This window comes from Herpailurus yagouaroundi, unplaced genomic scaffold (assembly GCF_014898765.1).
Source record: "Herpailurus yagouaroundi ecotype Mexico unplaced genomic scaffold, PumYag 355, whole genome shotgun sequence".
Classification (NCBI taxonomy): domain Eukaryota; kingdom Metazoa; phylum Chordata; class Mammalia; order Carnivora; family Felidae; genus Herpailurus; species Herpailurus yagouaroundi.
Genome location: NW_024412572.1, coordinates 9,295,056 through 9,310,121, shown reverse-complemented (window position 1 = coordinate 9,310,121; position 15,066 = coordinate 9,295,056). Strand labels below are relative to the sequence as shown.

The following is a 15,066-nucleotide window of genomic DNA, read 5'->3' as shown; positions in this document are numbered from 1 at the left end:
TCTTTCTCTCTCTCTCTCTCTCTCTCTCTCTCTCTCTCTCTCTCTCTCTTTTGGAGAAAGAGTGAGCACAAGCAGGGGAGAGGGGCAAAAGGAGAGGGAGAAAGGGAGAGAGTACCCTAGGCAGGCTCCACGCCCAGTACCGAGCCCAACACAGGGCTCAATCCCACAACCCTGGGAGATTATGAACTGAGCCAAAATCAAGAGTCAGATGCTCGACCAGCTGAGCCAACCAGATACTGTACCATTTCTAAGATAAGCCTTGGCATATAAGAAAAAGAGTGGGCTCTTTTTAGGAACTTTAAAATATTTCTCTTGCTGCTTACTGTTACCTAGAATAAATTTTTATTTAGAGGGGACTAGAGGTTAGTTCTATTTAATTCCATCTCTTGATGGACTCTTGGCCATGTGGTTATTGAGACAAGTTATGTTTTTTACCAATGTAGTTTTTATATCCAGAACCAGGAGAGGTTGTTGAGTAAGTATATATCTGAGATGAGAAGCCGAGTCAGTGTGTTCCAAGTAAAGAATTACCATCTTCAACTCGGCCTCCATAGTATATGAAGACTGTCGTATCTGTTGATGTAAAGGGAAAATGTCAGTTCTTATGTAGTTGTTACTTTCTCCCATGATACTTAAGATACGTCTCCAGTCGATTTGGTTTATTGGTTTAGCCTTATAATATCATGGTAGAGAGAAGCAGGATGTTATTTCTACTTCACGAAGGGGTATTCTGTTGCTCAGAGGCTTACCCAGTATAAGAGCTTTAGGACAAAAGATTGGTCTCTTCCATGTCAGTCTGGAACTTGATGCCTTCTGAGAATTGATTTAATCAGCAATACAGTTTGGTGGCTCCTAGTGCTCTTGGGTTGGTTCCCTAAATAATGAGTCACTTCTTGCTTCTGTACCCCTCCTGACCACAATGGATCAACAGCTCCCTTCCTCTGTCTTCCCCCATCTCCAAGAATAAGTCCTCTTTATTTTTTATTTTATTATAATTATTTTTAAAATTTTATTTAAATCCAAGTTAGTTAACATATAGTGTAATAAAGGTTTCAGGAGTAGAATTTAGTGATTCATCACTTACCCAGTGGTCATCCCAACAAGTGCCCTCCTTTATGTCCATCACCCATTTAGCCCATCCTCCCCACCCAACGCCCTGCCAGCAACCCCTCAGTTTGTTTGCTATATATAAGAGTCTTTTACGGTTTGCCTCCGTTTTTATCTTATTTTTCCTTCCCTTCCCCTATGTTCATCTGTTTTGTTTCTTAAATTCCACATGAGTGAAATCATATGATATTTGTCTTTCTCTGACTTATTTTGCTTAGCGTAATACATTCTAGTTCCATCCACGTTGTTGCAAATGGCAAAATTTAATTCTTTTTGATTGCCAAGTAATATTCCTGTGTGTGTGTGTGTGTGTGTGTGTGTGTGTGTGTGTGTGTACGTACACCACATCTTTATCCATTTGTCAGTCAATGGACACTTGGGCTCTTTCCATAATTTGCCTATTGTTGATAGTGCTGCTATAAACATTGGGTGCATGTGCCTCTTTGAATCAGCATTTTTGTACCCTGTGGATAAATACCTAATAGTACGACTGCCTAGTCGTAGGGTAACTCTATTTTTAATTTTTTGAGAAACCTCTGTACTGTTTTCCAGAGTGGGCACACTAGTTTTCATTACCACCAGCAGTGCAAAAGTGTTTCTCTTTCTCTGCATCCTTGCCAACATCTGTTGTTTCCTAACTTGTTAATTTTAGCCATTCTGACAGGTGTGAGGTGATATCTCATTGTGGTTTTAATTTGTATTTACCTGATGATGAGTTACTGAGCATCTTTTCATGTGTCTCTTAGCCATCTGGATATCTTCTTTGGAAAAGTGTCTGTTCATGTCTTTTGCCCATTTTTTCACTGGATTATATGTTTTTTGGGTGTTGAGTTTGATAAGTTCTTTATAGATTTTGGATATTAACTCTTTATCCAATATGCCATTTGCAAATATCTTCTCCCATTCTGTTGGTTGCCTTTTAGTTTTGTTGATTGTTTCCTTCTCTGTGCAGAAGCTTTCTATCTTGATGAGGTCCCAATAGTTCATTTTTGCTTTTATTTCCCTTGCCTCTGGAGACATGTCTAGTAAGATGTTGCTGCAGCTGAGATCAGAGAGGTTGTTGCTTATTTTCCCCTCTAGATTTTGATGGTTTCCTGTCTTATATTTAGGTCTTTCATCCATTTCAAGTTTATTTTTGTGTATGGTCTAAGAAAATGGTCCAGGTTCATTTTTCTGCATGTCGCTGTCCAGTTTTCCCAGTACCATTTGCTGAAGAGGCTGTCTTTTTTCCATTGGATAGTCTTTCCTGCTTCATCAAAGATGTGTTAGCCACACATGTGTGGGTCCATTTCTGGATTCTGTATTCTGTTCCTTTGGTCTGTGTGTCTGTTTTTGTGCCAGTACCATACTGCCTTGATGATTACAGCTTTGTAATACAGCTTGAAGTCCAGAATCATAATGCCTCCAGCTTTGGTTTTCTTTTTCAAGATTGTTTTGGCTATTTAGAGTCTTTTCTGGTTCCATACAAATTTTAGAACTGTTTGTTCTAGGTCTGTGAAGAATGCTGGTGTTATGATGACAGGGATTGTATTGAATGTGTGGATTGTTTTGGGTAGTATAGACTAAGTCCTCTTTAAAGCAAAGTTTCAGTGCAGTCCTGTTTGTCACACTAATAGCAAATTGGTGGTATGCCTATGATGGAGCATTCTGACTAGAACACCAGAGGTGAGTACTGTGACCATGAGTATTTCCTCACTACTAAACTCAGAAAACTTGAGAATCAGAAGAGGACTTTAGAGAACATCCAGTATAACTTCATCTTACACAAGGGAAAATCAAGGCTTGGTGAGACAAAGTGACTTGTCCAGGGTCATGCAAACAATATCTGTCACAAGGGGGTTCAGCGCTGTGTTAGTGCTTGTCTCCTTGCTCTGGTCTGCTTCTTTGTTCTTTGGTCTTCAGCCCTTTGCCTCCTACCTCCCAATAATAAGTCTAAGTAGTGATGATAAATAAAATGTGCTACAAAAATGATGAAACAGACCCAAGGAAGTGAGTGCATTAAAAGAGCATGTAAAGTGTCTTCTCCCGTCTTAAAGTTCTAGCCAGCAAACATAGGATGGTAGATGTGTAGATGTTTTGGACAAATGGAAGGGGTAGACATTATCATTTTTGTCAAATATGTTTGTGGGCAAAATGGAATGGCTATAAAATCTTCCCACCCTGCCATGTATCATGTGTAGCAGCAGGACTTTTTCAGTCATTTGAATACCTACTTACTTTAACACTTCTGAACTTTGTGCTTCTTAGACTGCTAGGAAACTGCCCTTTGGTTCTCTTCAGACCTCTCTCCACTATGCCTCATAATCTTTTTAGAGAGCTCTTCTTTCTCTGCCAATTCCTTACAAGTTGATGAGTCCCAGATCTTATCCAGAGCTCTTGGCTCTCTCTTGCCATGGGCTCTCCTTGTGTGATTGTACCACTTTTGTAGGTTCAACTACCACCTGTATGCTAATGACTCCCCAGTCTAGGCGTTCATCCCCAGCTACTCCCCTGAGCTACAAATACATACCTGACTGCCTAATGAGAACCTCTGCAAGGCAGCTCACATGTAACAGGCCAAAAGGGATCTCACCACTCTACCCTCACAGATGAGTTCTATTTTTAATCCATTGGCCTGGCGCACCATTTACTCAGTTGCCTTAGCTGGAAACCTGGAAATCATTCTGGAGTCTTTCATCTGTAAGAGTCACTCACTCATAAGCCTTCCTATTTTATTTCCTTTTCCACATTCTACACTTCTTCCCCACCTGGCTACACTGATTTATCCTGAAAGACTCAGCTGTCACCTTTCAGAAGTTCATCTTCAAAAAGGACCCACTGCAATTAGGTTCTTATCTTCTATATTACCAAATCCCTCATGCCTCTCTCATTCTAATGACATGTAGCATAGTGCATTTAACATTCTTTTTTTTTTTTTTTTTTAGTTTATTTATTTGTTTTTGAGAGAGACTGTGCATGCACCCATGTGCGTGTGCACGAGCCAAGGAGAGGCAGGGAGAGGGAGAGAGAATCCCCAAGCAGGCTCTGCACTGTCAGTGCAGAACCCAATGTAGAACTCAATCTCATGAACCATGAGATAATGACCTGAGCCAAAATCAAGACTTGGACACTCAACCAAGTGAGCCATCCAGGCGCCCCAGTATGTTTAACATTTTGTTTATTAATCTGTCTCACCCACTGAACTGTAAGATCCTTGAAAGCAAACACTGTCTTACTCATCTTTCCATCTCCAGTGTCTGAGATAGTGCTTGGCATGTAGAAGGTATAGGGTAGGGGCACCTGGGTGTCTCAGTTGGTTAAGTGACCGACTTCAGCTCAGGTCATGATCTTGCAGTTTGTGAGTTCAAGCCCCATGTCAGGCTCTGTGCTGACAGCACAGAGCCTGGAGCCTACTTTGGATTCTGTGTCTCCCTCTCTTTCTGCCCCTCCCCCACTCATGCTCTGTGTCTCTCTGTCTCTCAATAATAAATAAAAATGTCAGGGGCGCCTGGGTGGCGCAGTCGGTTAAGCGTCCGACTTCAGCCAGGTCACGATCTCACGGTCTGTGAGTTCGAGCCCCGCGTCAGGCTCTGGGCTGATGGCTCAGAGCCTGGAGCCTGTTTCCGATTCTGTGTCTCCCTCTCTCTCTGCCCCTCCCCCGTTCATGCTCTGTCTCTCTCTGTCCCAAAAATAAATAAAAACGTTGAAAAAAAAAATTAAAAAAAAATGTTAAAGGAAAAAAATTTAAAACAAAAAGGTATAGGATATACATTTGTTGAATGAATATGACACTTAGGAACTCCACTTTGAAAAAGACGTACATATCCTAGAAAATGTGTGTAGGTACGGGGTGCCTGTGTGGCTCAGTTGGATAAGTGTCCAACTTCAGCTCAAGTCATGATCTCATGGTTTGTGGGTTCGAGCCCCTCATCAGGCTCTGTGCTGACAGCTCAGAGCCTGGAGCCTGCTTTGGATTCTGTGTCTCCCCCTCTCTGTCCCTCCCTCTCTTGCACTCTGTCTCTCTCTCAAAAATAAACATTTAAAAAGAAAAGAAAAGCAAATGTTTGTAGGTAGGCATTTGGATTTGCTAACCATTCCTTTTTCTTTATTTTTGTTAGATTAATGTGACGGAATCGGGTGGATCAACAGCCATCCCATTGCCCCCTTTGTTGGGGGTGCTGAGAGTGGGGAAGCATGGAGGACAGTAAGAATGAGACCATGAATCGCGCTCACGTCCTCTTTGACCGGTTTGTGCAGGCCACCACCTGCAAGGGAACCCTTAAGGCCTTCCAAGAGCTATGTGACCACCTAGAACTGAAGCCTAAGGACTACCGCTCCTTTTATCACAAGCTCAAGTCCAAGCTTAACTACTGGAAAGCCAAAGCCCTGTGGGCAAAGTTGGACAAGCGGGGCAGCCACAAAGACTACAAAAAGGGAAAAGCATGCACTAACACCAAGGTAAGGGTTTGGCTTCTCCCAGGCTTTGGGGTCACTGACCTAAGGATTAAACCAGAAAAGAAAAGATTTTGAGTAGAGGTAGGCCAAAGAAAAGGATTGGGTAGAGGTAGACTGGGTGAGAACTAGGCAGAGTCTAGCCAAGACCTATCACGGAGAGTCCAACTTCTACCTTGTTGAAACTTCGTGGGTTCGTTACCTGTGTTCAGTTGACTGTTCCCATTTCCCAGACCCTATTCTTTTTTTTTTAATGTTTATTTATTTATTTTGAGAGAACTCACGTGTGCAAGTGTGTGTGCAAGTTGGAGAGGGGCAGAGAAAGACTCCCAAGCAGGCCCCACACTCAGTGTGGAGCCTGACATAGGGCTTGATCCCGTGAACCATGAGGTTATGACCTGAGCCGAAATCAAGAGTTGGACACTTAGTGCTTAACCAGCTGAGCCACCCAGGCACCCCCGACCCTATTCTTACTTCATGTATTCACATACTGAACATTCAGTGTTTCAGCTCTTTAAGAGCTGAACAACCCTAAAGTCAAGTGGTATAGGAACTTTTTTTTTCCCTGAGGCTCTATTTTGAATCTGACACTATTAGGAGGATGCAAGTCACTTAGCAAAGAAGTAGCCATGCCCTGTTAGCATCCTATCTGAACATGGCTTCGTAATACCTGTCATGTCATGTTTATAAAGTCTTTATTCCATACTTATGACCGATAAGGTATAGATAGTATTTGCTAACTTGGGGATTTGCCGCAAGCTTCAGACCTCTTTTCATCCGTATTCCAAAGATTTGTTTTGATAAGCAATGACCTTGTAAGCCAAAATATTTCTTTTGCTTTCTTCACAATCTAGAGAAATAGAGTTTTCATGAAACAGGGGAGATACTCAGTCACCTGTGCAGGGGTAGGTACAAGGAAGTGGAGAAGGAATAATATATTTCCTGCTTTCCTCCTTTGTGAAAACACCTTTTGTGAGAAATTTGGAGCAGGCTAGCAAAGAAATGAAGTTGCGGATGACTTCGTGACTAGATCATTAATGTCCTTTCATGAGCTTTACTTTGCCCTGTGTGGATACCTCCTCCAGTGGATTTGCATCTGGGTAGATACTCATCAGAATTCAAGAAATTTAGAGGCATGACTTTTATGACTGAGTTCTGGAATTTTATTACAAATAAAATGAATTCAAAACGAGAAACATTTTATGTCTTTTTTCCCTTCTGTGAATAGAGTACAAATTAGTTAAGTGTCCATTCTCACACTGAGTACTTTCTAGAATAAGGGTCTTGAAGATCAGTTTCCTGGATTTTTGGTCTAAAGATGGTGATTTTAGAACTCTTTTCAACACATAAAACTTTGGCTCTTGAAAGTTGCCTTCTAGGAATCCTTGAGTAGTAGACTCATTCCAAGACTCTTACGATTACCTGACCTGAACTATATGGGGCACCTGGGTGGCTCAGTCGGTTAAGTGTCCAACTTCGGCTCATGTCATGATCTCACAGTTTGTGAGTTCAAGCCCCAAATCGGGCTCTGTGCTGACAGTTCAGAGCCTGGAGCCTGCTTTGGATTCCGTATGTCTCTCTTTCTCCGCTTTGTCCCTCCTCCACTCGCACTCTGTCTCTCCCTCTCTCTCAAAAATAAATAAAACATTAAAAAGAAAAAGATTGCCTGAACTATGTATTTAATAATCTGTGTCTCTTTGGACAGAAATCTCCTTGACTTAGAAACCTCGCAAAAGATCCTCTCCTGTCAATTAAGGTGACATCTGATTTTCAAATCATTTGTTGAAATGATGATCCACTTCAATGTATTACAAATCTACAGGTGAACATGTGCTGGGTTTATGTCCAGCACTGACAGTTAAGAGTTTCCGGTATCCATAACAATCACCAGCTTTTCTCTCAAGCCATTGCAGGTTGTCTCCTGTGACCCAGTTGGGTCCCCCAAGATTTCTTGGGAGAATACCCCTGTTTGGGGCTTTGGGGAATGATGGTTATGTGATCCATGAAACTGTTATAGAAATGTGAACTTTCCTAAGAGGTGCTCCCTTTGCCCTGAAAGCAGCTGTGTTTTTCAGTGTCTCATCATTGGAGCTGGCCCCTGTGGTCTCCGTACAGCCATTGACTTATCCTTATTGGGAGCTAAAGTGGTTGTTATTGAGAAACGAGATGCCTTCTCCCGCAACAATGTCTTGCATCTCTGGCCATTCACCATACATGATCTACGAGGTCTGGGTGCCAAGAAGTTCTATGGCAAGTTCTGTGCTGGAGCTATTGACCATATCAGTAAGTAAAACCAGTTCCCCTATAAGATCTCACCCCTACCTCTACCCACTTGTTCGGTAAAAAGAGGCAGATTGAGGAATTCATACTCATCCAGCCCAGTTTGTTCTGATATCATTAGTATCTAATGTATAGAAAATCCACTCTGCTTGGAGTCAAAATACCTGTGATGCAGTGGTCTGTAACCTAGGACTCTTACCTGTAAGGGTTATCTCCTATGAAATGAGTTTAGCTTAAGGATTTCTAAAGTTAGGTCTTGAACTCTTACTGAGCACTTGCAGTGGGTGGGATCAGCATCGGGGCCAGGCTAGGAAATACTACCAATTTGAGCCTTGACCCTTTGGTGGTTTTTAGTCCAGGGGAAGAAGCACAAAGCATGAGGCTCTGTCTAATGTGATATGATAGATACTCTACTAATGTAAGAACAAAATGCTATGGGGACGCATTTCTGTAAAGCCACAGTTATGGAAGCAGCCTCCTAATTTTGTCGTAAGTGGCAAATCAGTAATGAGATTCGTTTGGTTAGGTGATTTTCATAAGGTCTACAACCTGGATAGCTCTTGCTGTACTTTTGTCATCTCCAAGCTCAGCTTGGGCCCATGCTTTTCCCTATAGAGTAAATACAAGTTAATGCAGACAGTGATTTTGTTTTCATGAGTAAGCAGCCTATCTAAAAAGTGATTCAGAATAGATGATGTCTACATTATGAAGTTCAAGTCTTGTTTATTGATCATTGTTAATGATTCCAGGAAAGCCTTATCAAGGAACTTTTGTTCTGAGCTCCTCCAGATGTGTCCCGCAAAAAACATTAAACTGCTTAACTTTGGCTGTTTGAGGCAGTTGTGCCAACTTTTCAAATATTGGCCAACAGCTACCACACTCCACTGGCAGAGGAAGTACTCTGCCCATCTGTTGGGCTATAATATGTAAAGCATCTTGGAATCCGGTTGTCTGCAAATATTCAATATGTGTTAGAATGGAATTTAATGAGCCTTTAGGAGTGTGACTCAGAAGGGTGGTGGTTGTGGTAAGCAGGGGAAAATAACCGAGATGGCTTAGATGAGGATTTGCATGTACCAGCTTAGTCAGAAGCTGTAGGTGAGTTTGGTCTTAAGAGAGGACCAAGGGTCATTTGATTCAGTGGATTTGTCTGCCTTATGTAGGATTTGCCTTGGAGCTGAGAGAGTCCTACATTAGGGACAGGTTTTTATCTTACCACTTGGTAGTCATTCATTGGACATGAAATAAATAAATCTCAGTGTGATAATGAGCAAGACTTTCAGTCATTTTGAGCCTTAGATTCTGCACCTGTAGACCAGTGGTGGGAGGGGGAATGGTAAGAGATTAAGGTTTCCCCTTCTTACTTTATAATTATAGAGTATGTGAAGATGAGTGAGATAATAAGATGAAAGGGAGATGCTGTGGAAATCTCAAGTAGTGTAGCCCCTTTGTATCAGACTGGAGAGCCTACGTATGGGTGCACATCTTTTGCCTCTTATGGTAGGTACAATGTCCTGTCAGGATTGTAGATGCTGTTAGATGACTGTGGCTCTGACTGAATCAGGGGAAGATGGAAAAGAGAGTCTCCTGTTGTCTGCAATCTCTGTTGTCTCAGAGCTTTTGGTGGTTTTGAACACCTAACCCAAGAGGTGGGAATGACCTTGAATGTCTCTCTAGAACATCTCTGGCAGAGGATTTATTTTCCCTTAAAAAAGAAGGAAAGAAGCTGTAAAACACGGTTTGGAAAATGTCTCCAGCTACAGAGACTTTGAGAATCTGGGTAAACTGTACAGGTGGGCAGATGAGCACCTGAGCAGTAATCACTGACGGGTACTCTCTTTTCAGTGTGCCCTCACTAGTATGATCTTTTTGTTCCCCCAGGTATCCGTCAGCTTCAGCTAATACTTTTGAAAGTAGCCTTGATCCTAGGCATTGAGATCCATGTCAATGTGGAATTCCAAGGCCTTGTACAGCCTCCTGAGGACCAAGAAAATGAACGTGAGTTGGATTGGACAAATGAAGAAGGGATAAAAGGGAATTGAGTGGGTGAGAAAAGATGAAATCAAGGGAGAAAACTACAAGAATCTCTGGGTTATTTTCAGAACTAGTTAAAGAGCCTTCTGTAGTTGTACAGACTATATCTTTTGAGGAACTTTTGCCTTAATGGGGAGGCCTTTCTTGCAAACACTTGTATTCATTATTGCAAATCATATGATGGGGAATGTTCCTTTGTGAGCCTTCTTCAAGGCTTCTTTCTTTCTGTGGTGTTTGTACCTCATGCTTTTACACCTAGTGTTTTCTGTTTGGGGTTTTGTGCAGTCTGCCTTTGGTACCTAAAGGTGTTTTAGGTATATGAATATGGTCTTGATGATGACCTTTATTTTGACTTTGGTCCACAGGGATAGGTTGGCGGGCACTTGTCCACCCCAAAACCCATCCTGTATCAGAATATGAATTTGAAGTGATCATCGGAGGGGATGGCCGTAGGAACACCTTGGAAGGTATTTGTCAATACCCCTTTGCCTTGCTTCATAGCAGAGGGAAGGGTAACCTTTCCCATCCCTGGGGTGAGTGAGAGTTTGTGTCATCAGAATCGATACTCCTAAAAATCAGCATATGTGTGCTGTTTATACTAATTGAATAGCAAGCCCAGCCTTCCACTAGCCAACTGGTACTTGGTTACTTCTTACAGGACATACTTGTTAGGGCACTAGGAGATAAGCTGTACTTTAAATGGTTGACTTTAAATGGTTACAGGATTAAATCTAAGTTTAGTAAGCTGGTGGCTTTTCTTTTCTCCCTTTCCTTTCCTTTCCTTTCCTTTCCTTTCCTTTCCTTTCCTTTCCTTTCCTTTGGAAACCTTTGCACTAAGTAATATTCTGGTCAGTTAGATTTCATATTGTTTGTTAGTATGGGGGAGACTTTGACTTCTTTCCTGAACTCTTATATTTTTTGGCAGGTAAACCTTATTTTCAGATAGAGAAGAATTGCCCTAAAATTTTCCCATTGATTCCCATCCCTCATGTTCCCTAATGTCTTCATCAGCATCCCTTTCTGTTTGAAGTGATCTTCCTTCTTTTCTAGCAAGCTGTGGCCACCTCTGAAAATGTCTTTCCTTCTAGGATTTCGCCGGAAAGAATTTCGTGGCAAATTGGCAATTGCCATTACAGCAAATTTTATTAACCGAAATACAACAGCAGAAGCCAAAGTGGAAGAGATCAGTGGTGTGGCTTTTATTTTCAACCAAAAATTTTTCCAGGAACTGAGAGAAGCCACAGGTTGGTATAGATGCCTCCAAAGCAATTAGGATAAAAATTTAAATAACTGCTTGTGATTCTTCTCTTAGAGGGTTTGGTAGAGTGGGTGGGTGGTCATTGCTATTATTGCTTGTTAGCCCCTCTGCTCTTTCTTCTTCACTTCTATACTTTGTTGTTAGTATAATGCTTTCCTTATCACTATCTCCTACTCTAGTGTTGTCTTCCTTACAGTGACAGGGCTGCTCTGGGTTTAGTTATTTATTTGTTTTTAAGGGTTCATTCTGTCTTCTACCAGCTCTTCTCCAAGCCCTTCCCCTATGTTATGGCTCTGAGTGATGGTGCTCAATGCAGTAAGCTATTGGTTGATAGTTCTCTGGTTCACTGAGAACCTGACTTTACACACTTGAGTATACAGTCTTGTGGTCCAGTTTGGGCATGAAGTAAACCATGTGCTAGACAGGAATGAGATTGTTGTGTGATAACTTTTGAATACATTAACTTTGATATTTTTGATCCAACAAAAACATGCAGCAAATTTCAGTTCCATCTTCTAGAACATGATTTCTTTCCATTAATTACATCAATGTTGTAGATTAATTGAATTAAAAAGTCAGTAGTTCATACTCTGCTTCCAGGCATCTAGTTGTCCTATTAAAAGCCAAAGAGATTTTCCCAGTTGCTTTGATGACTATCTAAGAGGTTTAACCTGAGAACCAACCCAAACCCTCTTACTAGAAGTTAGCCTTTCCTTTTTTTTCAAATCCATATATTTCTGCCTACTATTCATGGTTTTTAGGATACCTTAGGGTATCAAGTGAATTATAGGATAGTGCAGGTATAAAACAAAGTTCCCCCTCTTCTCATGAACTGAACATGCAGGAAGTGAAAATCTGGGCTCAGACGTCTCTTTATTTTCATGTTCTCTTCCTGGAGTTTTACAGCCCTTGTCTCTGTGGGCCTGTGTACAACTTTCTGGCTGCCCTAATGTACCTTCGTTTCAGCAAGCCCTTATGTGACACATTTGTTTTCTGGTTGCAGGTATCGACTTGGAGAATATTGTCTACTACAAAGATGATACACACTATTTTGTTATGACAGCCAAAAAGCAGAGTTTGCTAGACAAAGGGGTGATACTGCATGTGAGTAATGTATTCTTTCAAACTTTTTATGTCGTACTAGTTAATGTGACCACTAAGGGAAAGAATTTTATTATCTGATGAGTTTTTCCTTCAAGGGTATGAAAATGAGCACCCATCTCACCTCCTAGGAACATGAACTCCTCTAATGTTTTTTAGTTTAACTTAAAAAAAAAAACCAAACTTTTGTTATGGAAATTTTCAAATGTAAACAAAATTAGAGAGAATTGTATAATGAACCCCCATGTGCCCATTTTCCAGCTCTAACAATTATGTGGCCAATATTATCTCACCCCACTCCCCACTCCTGCCATTGGATTGTTCTAAAGCAAATGTCAGATTTCAGTTATCTCTGATACTCAGTTTAATTTTAGGTGATTTGGTTTGTGGTTATAGTTAATTCCATGTATGACTGATTATTGGTTGGTTAATAGGTCGTCTTTTGGGAGAAGGTGGTAGGAGGGAAGGGAGTTTGACCTGGAAGCCTGAGAATGGTTCTGGTTTTCCTGCAGATACAACTATCAGAAGTCTAGGGAACACTGACTGGATCAAGGTATATTTTGACCTCTTCATGATCTAACAATGGATGAGAGGTCTGGCTCAGCCTTTTTTCTAAGTGAATAATTGTAGGACATTCCTTAAGATGATGAGCAGAAAATGAAATCAGAGAACCACAGAGTCGTGGCTCTTTAAGGAGAGTTTCTTAAGTCCTATTTGGTCTTCAGTCTGAATCAGAATTACTATCCCCATGTGATGAAATGGATAGAAGAGGCACCAGATGTGCTGATTCAGACCTGTACAGTTCTTACCACAGACTGAAGCCTGAATTTCAGGGTGCCTTTTGTCTTTTCAGGATGATAATGAATCATGTCACTGAATTACACTGTTGCCTTATCTGAGAGCAGTGTTGGGGGCATGCCAATGAGCACGTGCCTGCAGCACAGTCTCTTTTCCATTCATGGACCTTGTATCTGTTTCTCTGCCTTGTGTTCCTTTATGTATATAAGCAGAAATAGGGCAAAGCAGTTTGTACAGCCCATTCTGCCAAAAACATAAGCAAGGTATACTTGGTTGGATGCTTTATCAATAAGAAGTAGCCAATGAACCTGGTGGTATGCCTTGGGACTAAGTTAAGACAAATCTACCATCTTAGGCAGAACTGTGGTTATCAGTTGAAATTATAGGCACACCTTGTTTTTGTTGTGCTTCACGGTTACTGCCTTTTTTTTTTTTTTTTACAAAATTAAAGGTTTGTGGCAATCCTGCACTAAGTCTGTTGGTGCCATTTTTCCAACAGCATTTTCTTGTTTCGTGTCTCTGTGTCGTATTTTGGCAATTCTCACAATATTTCAAACATTTCCATTATTACATTTGTTATGATGATCTGTGATCAGTGATTACAACTTGCTAAACCCTCTAATAATGGTTAGCATTTTTCAGCCATAAATCATTTTTTAGTTAAGGTAGGCTGTTTTCTTTTTAGACAAATGCTATTCCACACTTAATGGAGTACAGCATAGTGTAAACATAACTTCTATGTACGGGGAAACCAAAAATATTCATTTGACTCGCTATTGCGATATTCACTTTATTACAGTGGTCTGGAACGGAATCTGCAGTTTCTCCAAGGTATGGCTATATGTAGGAATAATCTTGCTTTTCATTTATTTTTTTTAGAGGGCAGGGGCCATGTTTCTATGTGTGCTGCTAAGTACTAAACCCATTGTGGTCACTTACTCGATGTTGAACAAACACTGTTTCAAGGACCAACTTGAGTATTTGTGTTTTGACTTTTAACATCTTGTAGTGCTAGCCTAAAGCACCATCAGGGACATTTGGAAACAAACCTTAGGCCCCATGTTAGAAGAGTAAAGATTTGGCTCAGTTAGCCAGGAAGCCCCAAAACAGAAAAGGAGTTTTTCACTTCTTTATGTTGGAAAGCCCGTTTTCCTCTCATCGTTGTTTTTCTTTGTTGCTGGGTTTCTCTGAAGCCTTTCAGAATCTTATGTATTATTTTGAAAACCTCTGTTCCATCTTCAGTTTATTTCTTGCCAGCCCCCTGGAACTGCTGTTGCTGCCACATTATATCTTTGGCACTGGAGCTTTCGGGTACTCCCTTTGCATTTGATAAATTATGCAGTGCTAAATATTGTATATGGTCCCGGTTGCCAAAAGCTGTTTGCTACCCAGAAGATAATGATTGCCAATAATAACATAAATTATAAAATATCTTTTCAGTTTAGAAAGTACCGTCACATAAATCATTTTATTTGGTATTCAAAACAACTCTAAGAGATGGATTGGGCAAAATCAAAGAAATATGACTTGCTCCAAGTAAATGGAAACGCTAGGACTGTGTTTTTAGGTGCCAAAGCCTGTGCTCTTTTATTTAATTAAAAAAATTTTTTATTTTTATTTATTTTTTTTTTTTTAATTTTTTTTTAAAAAATTTTAAACTTTTTTTTTTTTTTTTTTGGGACAGAGAGAGACAGAGCATGAACAGGGGAGGGGCAGAGAGAGAGGGAGACACAGAATCGGAAGCAGGCTCCAGGCTCTGAGCCATCAGCCCAGAGCCCGACGCGGGGCTCGAACTCACGGACCGCGAGATCGTGACCTGGCTGAAGTCGGACGCTTAACCGACTGCGCCACCCAGGCGCCCCTTAATTTTTATTTCTGAGAGAGAGAGAGACAGAGAGAGAATGCAAGTGGGGGAGGGGCAGAGAGAGAGGGAGACACAGAATCTGAAGCAGGCTCTAGGCCCTGAGCTGTCAGCACAGAGCCCAACTCGGGGCTCGAAGTCACGAACTGTGAGATCATGAGCTGAGTTGAAGTCAGACACTTAACAACTGAGCCAC

General features: G+C 41.1%; 1 protein-coding gene across 25 annotated transcripts in view; it reads left to right on the top strand.

The window, feature by feature from the left end:
- MICAL3 (microtubule associated monooxygenase, calponin and LIM domain containing 3) overlaps positions 1-15,066 on the top strand; it is a 231,500-nt gene that overhangs the window by 100,003 nt on the left and 116,431 nt on the right. For all 25 annotated transcript variants that reach the window (XR_005786780.1, XR_005786781.1, XM_040462748.1 and 22 more), the window contains exons 2-7: positions 5,205-5,544; positions 7,614-7,821; positions 9,700-9,816; positions 10,218-10,319; positions 10,941-11,096; positions 12,114-12,214. Coding sequence is in view for 23 of the 25 variants with exons in the window: in XM_040462748.1 (XP_040318682.1) it covers positions 5,281-5,544; positions 7,614-7,821; positions 9,700-9,816; positions 10,218-10,319; positions 10,941-11,096; positions 12,114-12,214 (948 nt within the window). In the remaining 2 variants the exon portion in view is untranslated. The remainder of the gene's footprint in view (positions 1-5,204; positions 5,545-7,613; positions 7,822-9,699; positions 9,817-10,217; positions 10,320-10,940; positions 11,097-12,113; positions 12,215-15,066) is intronic.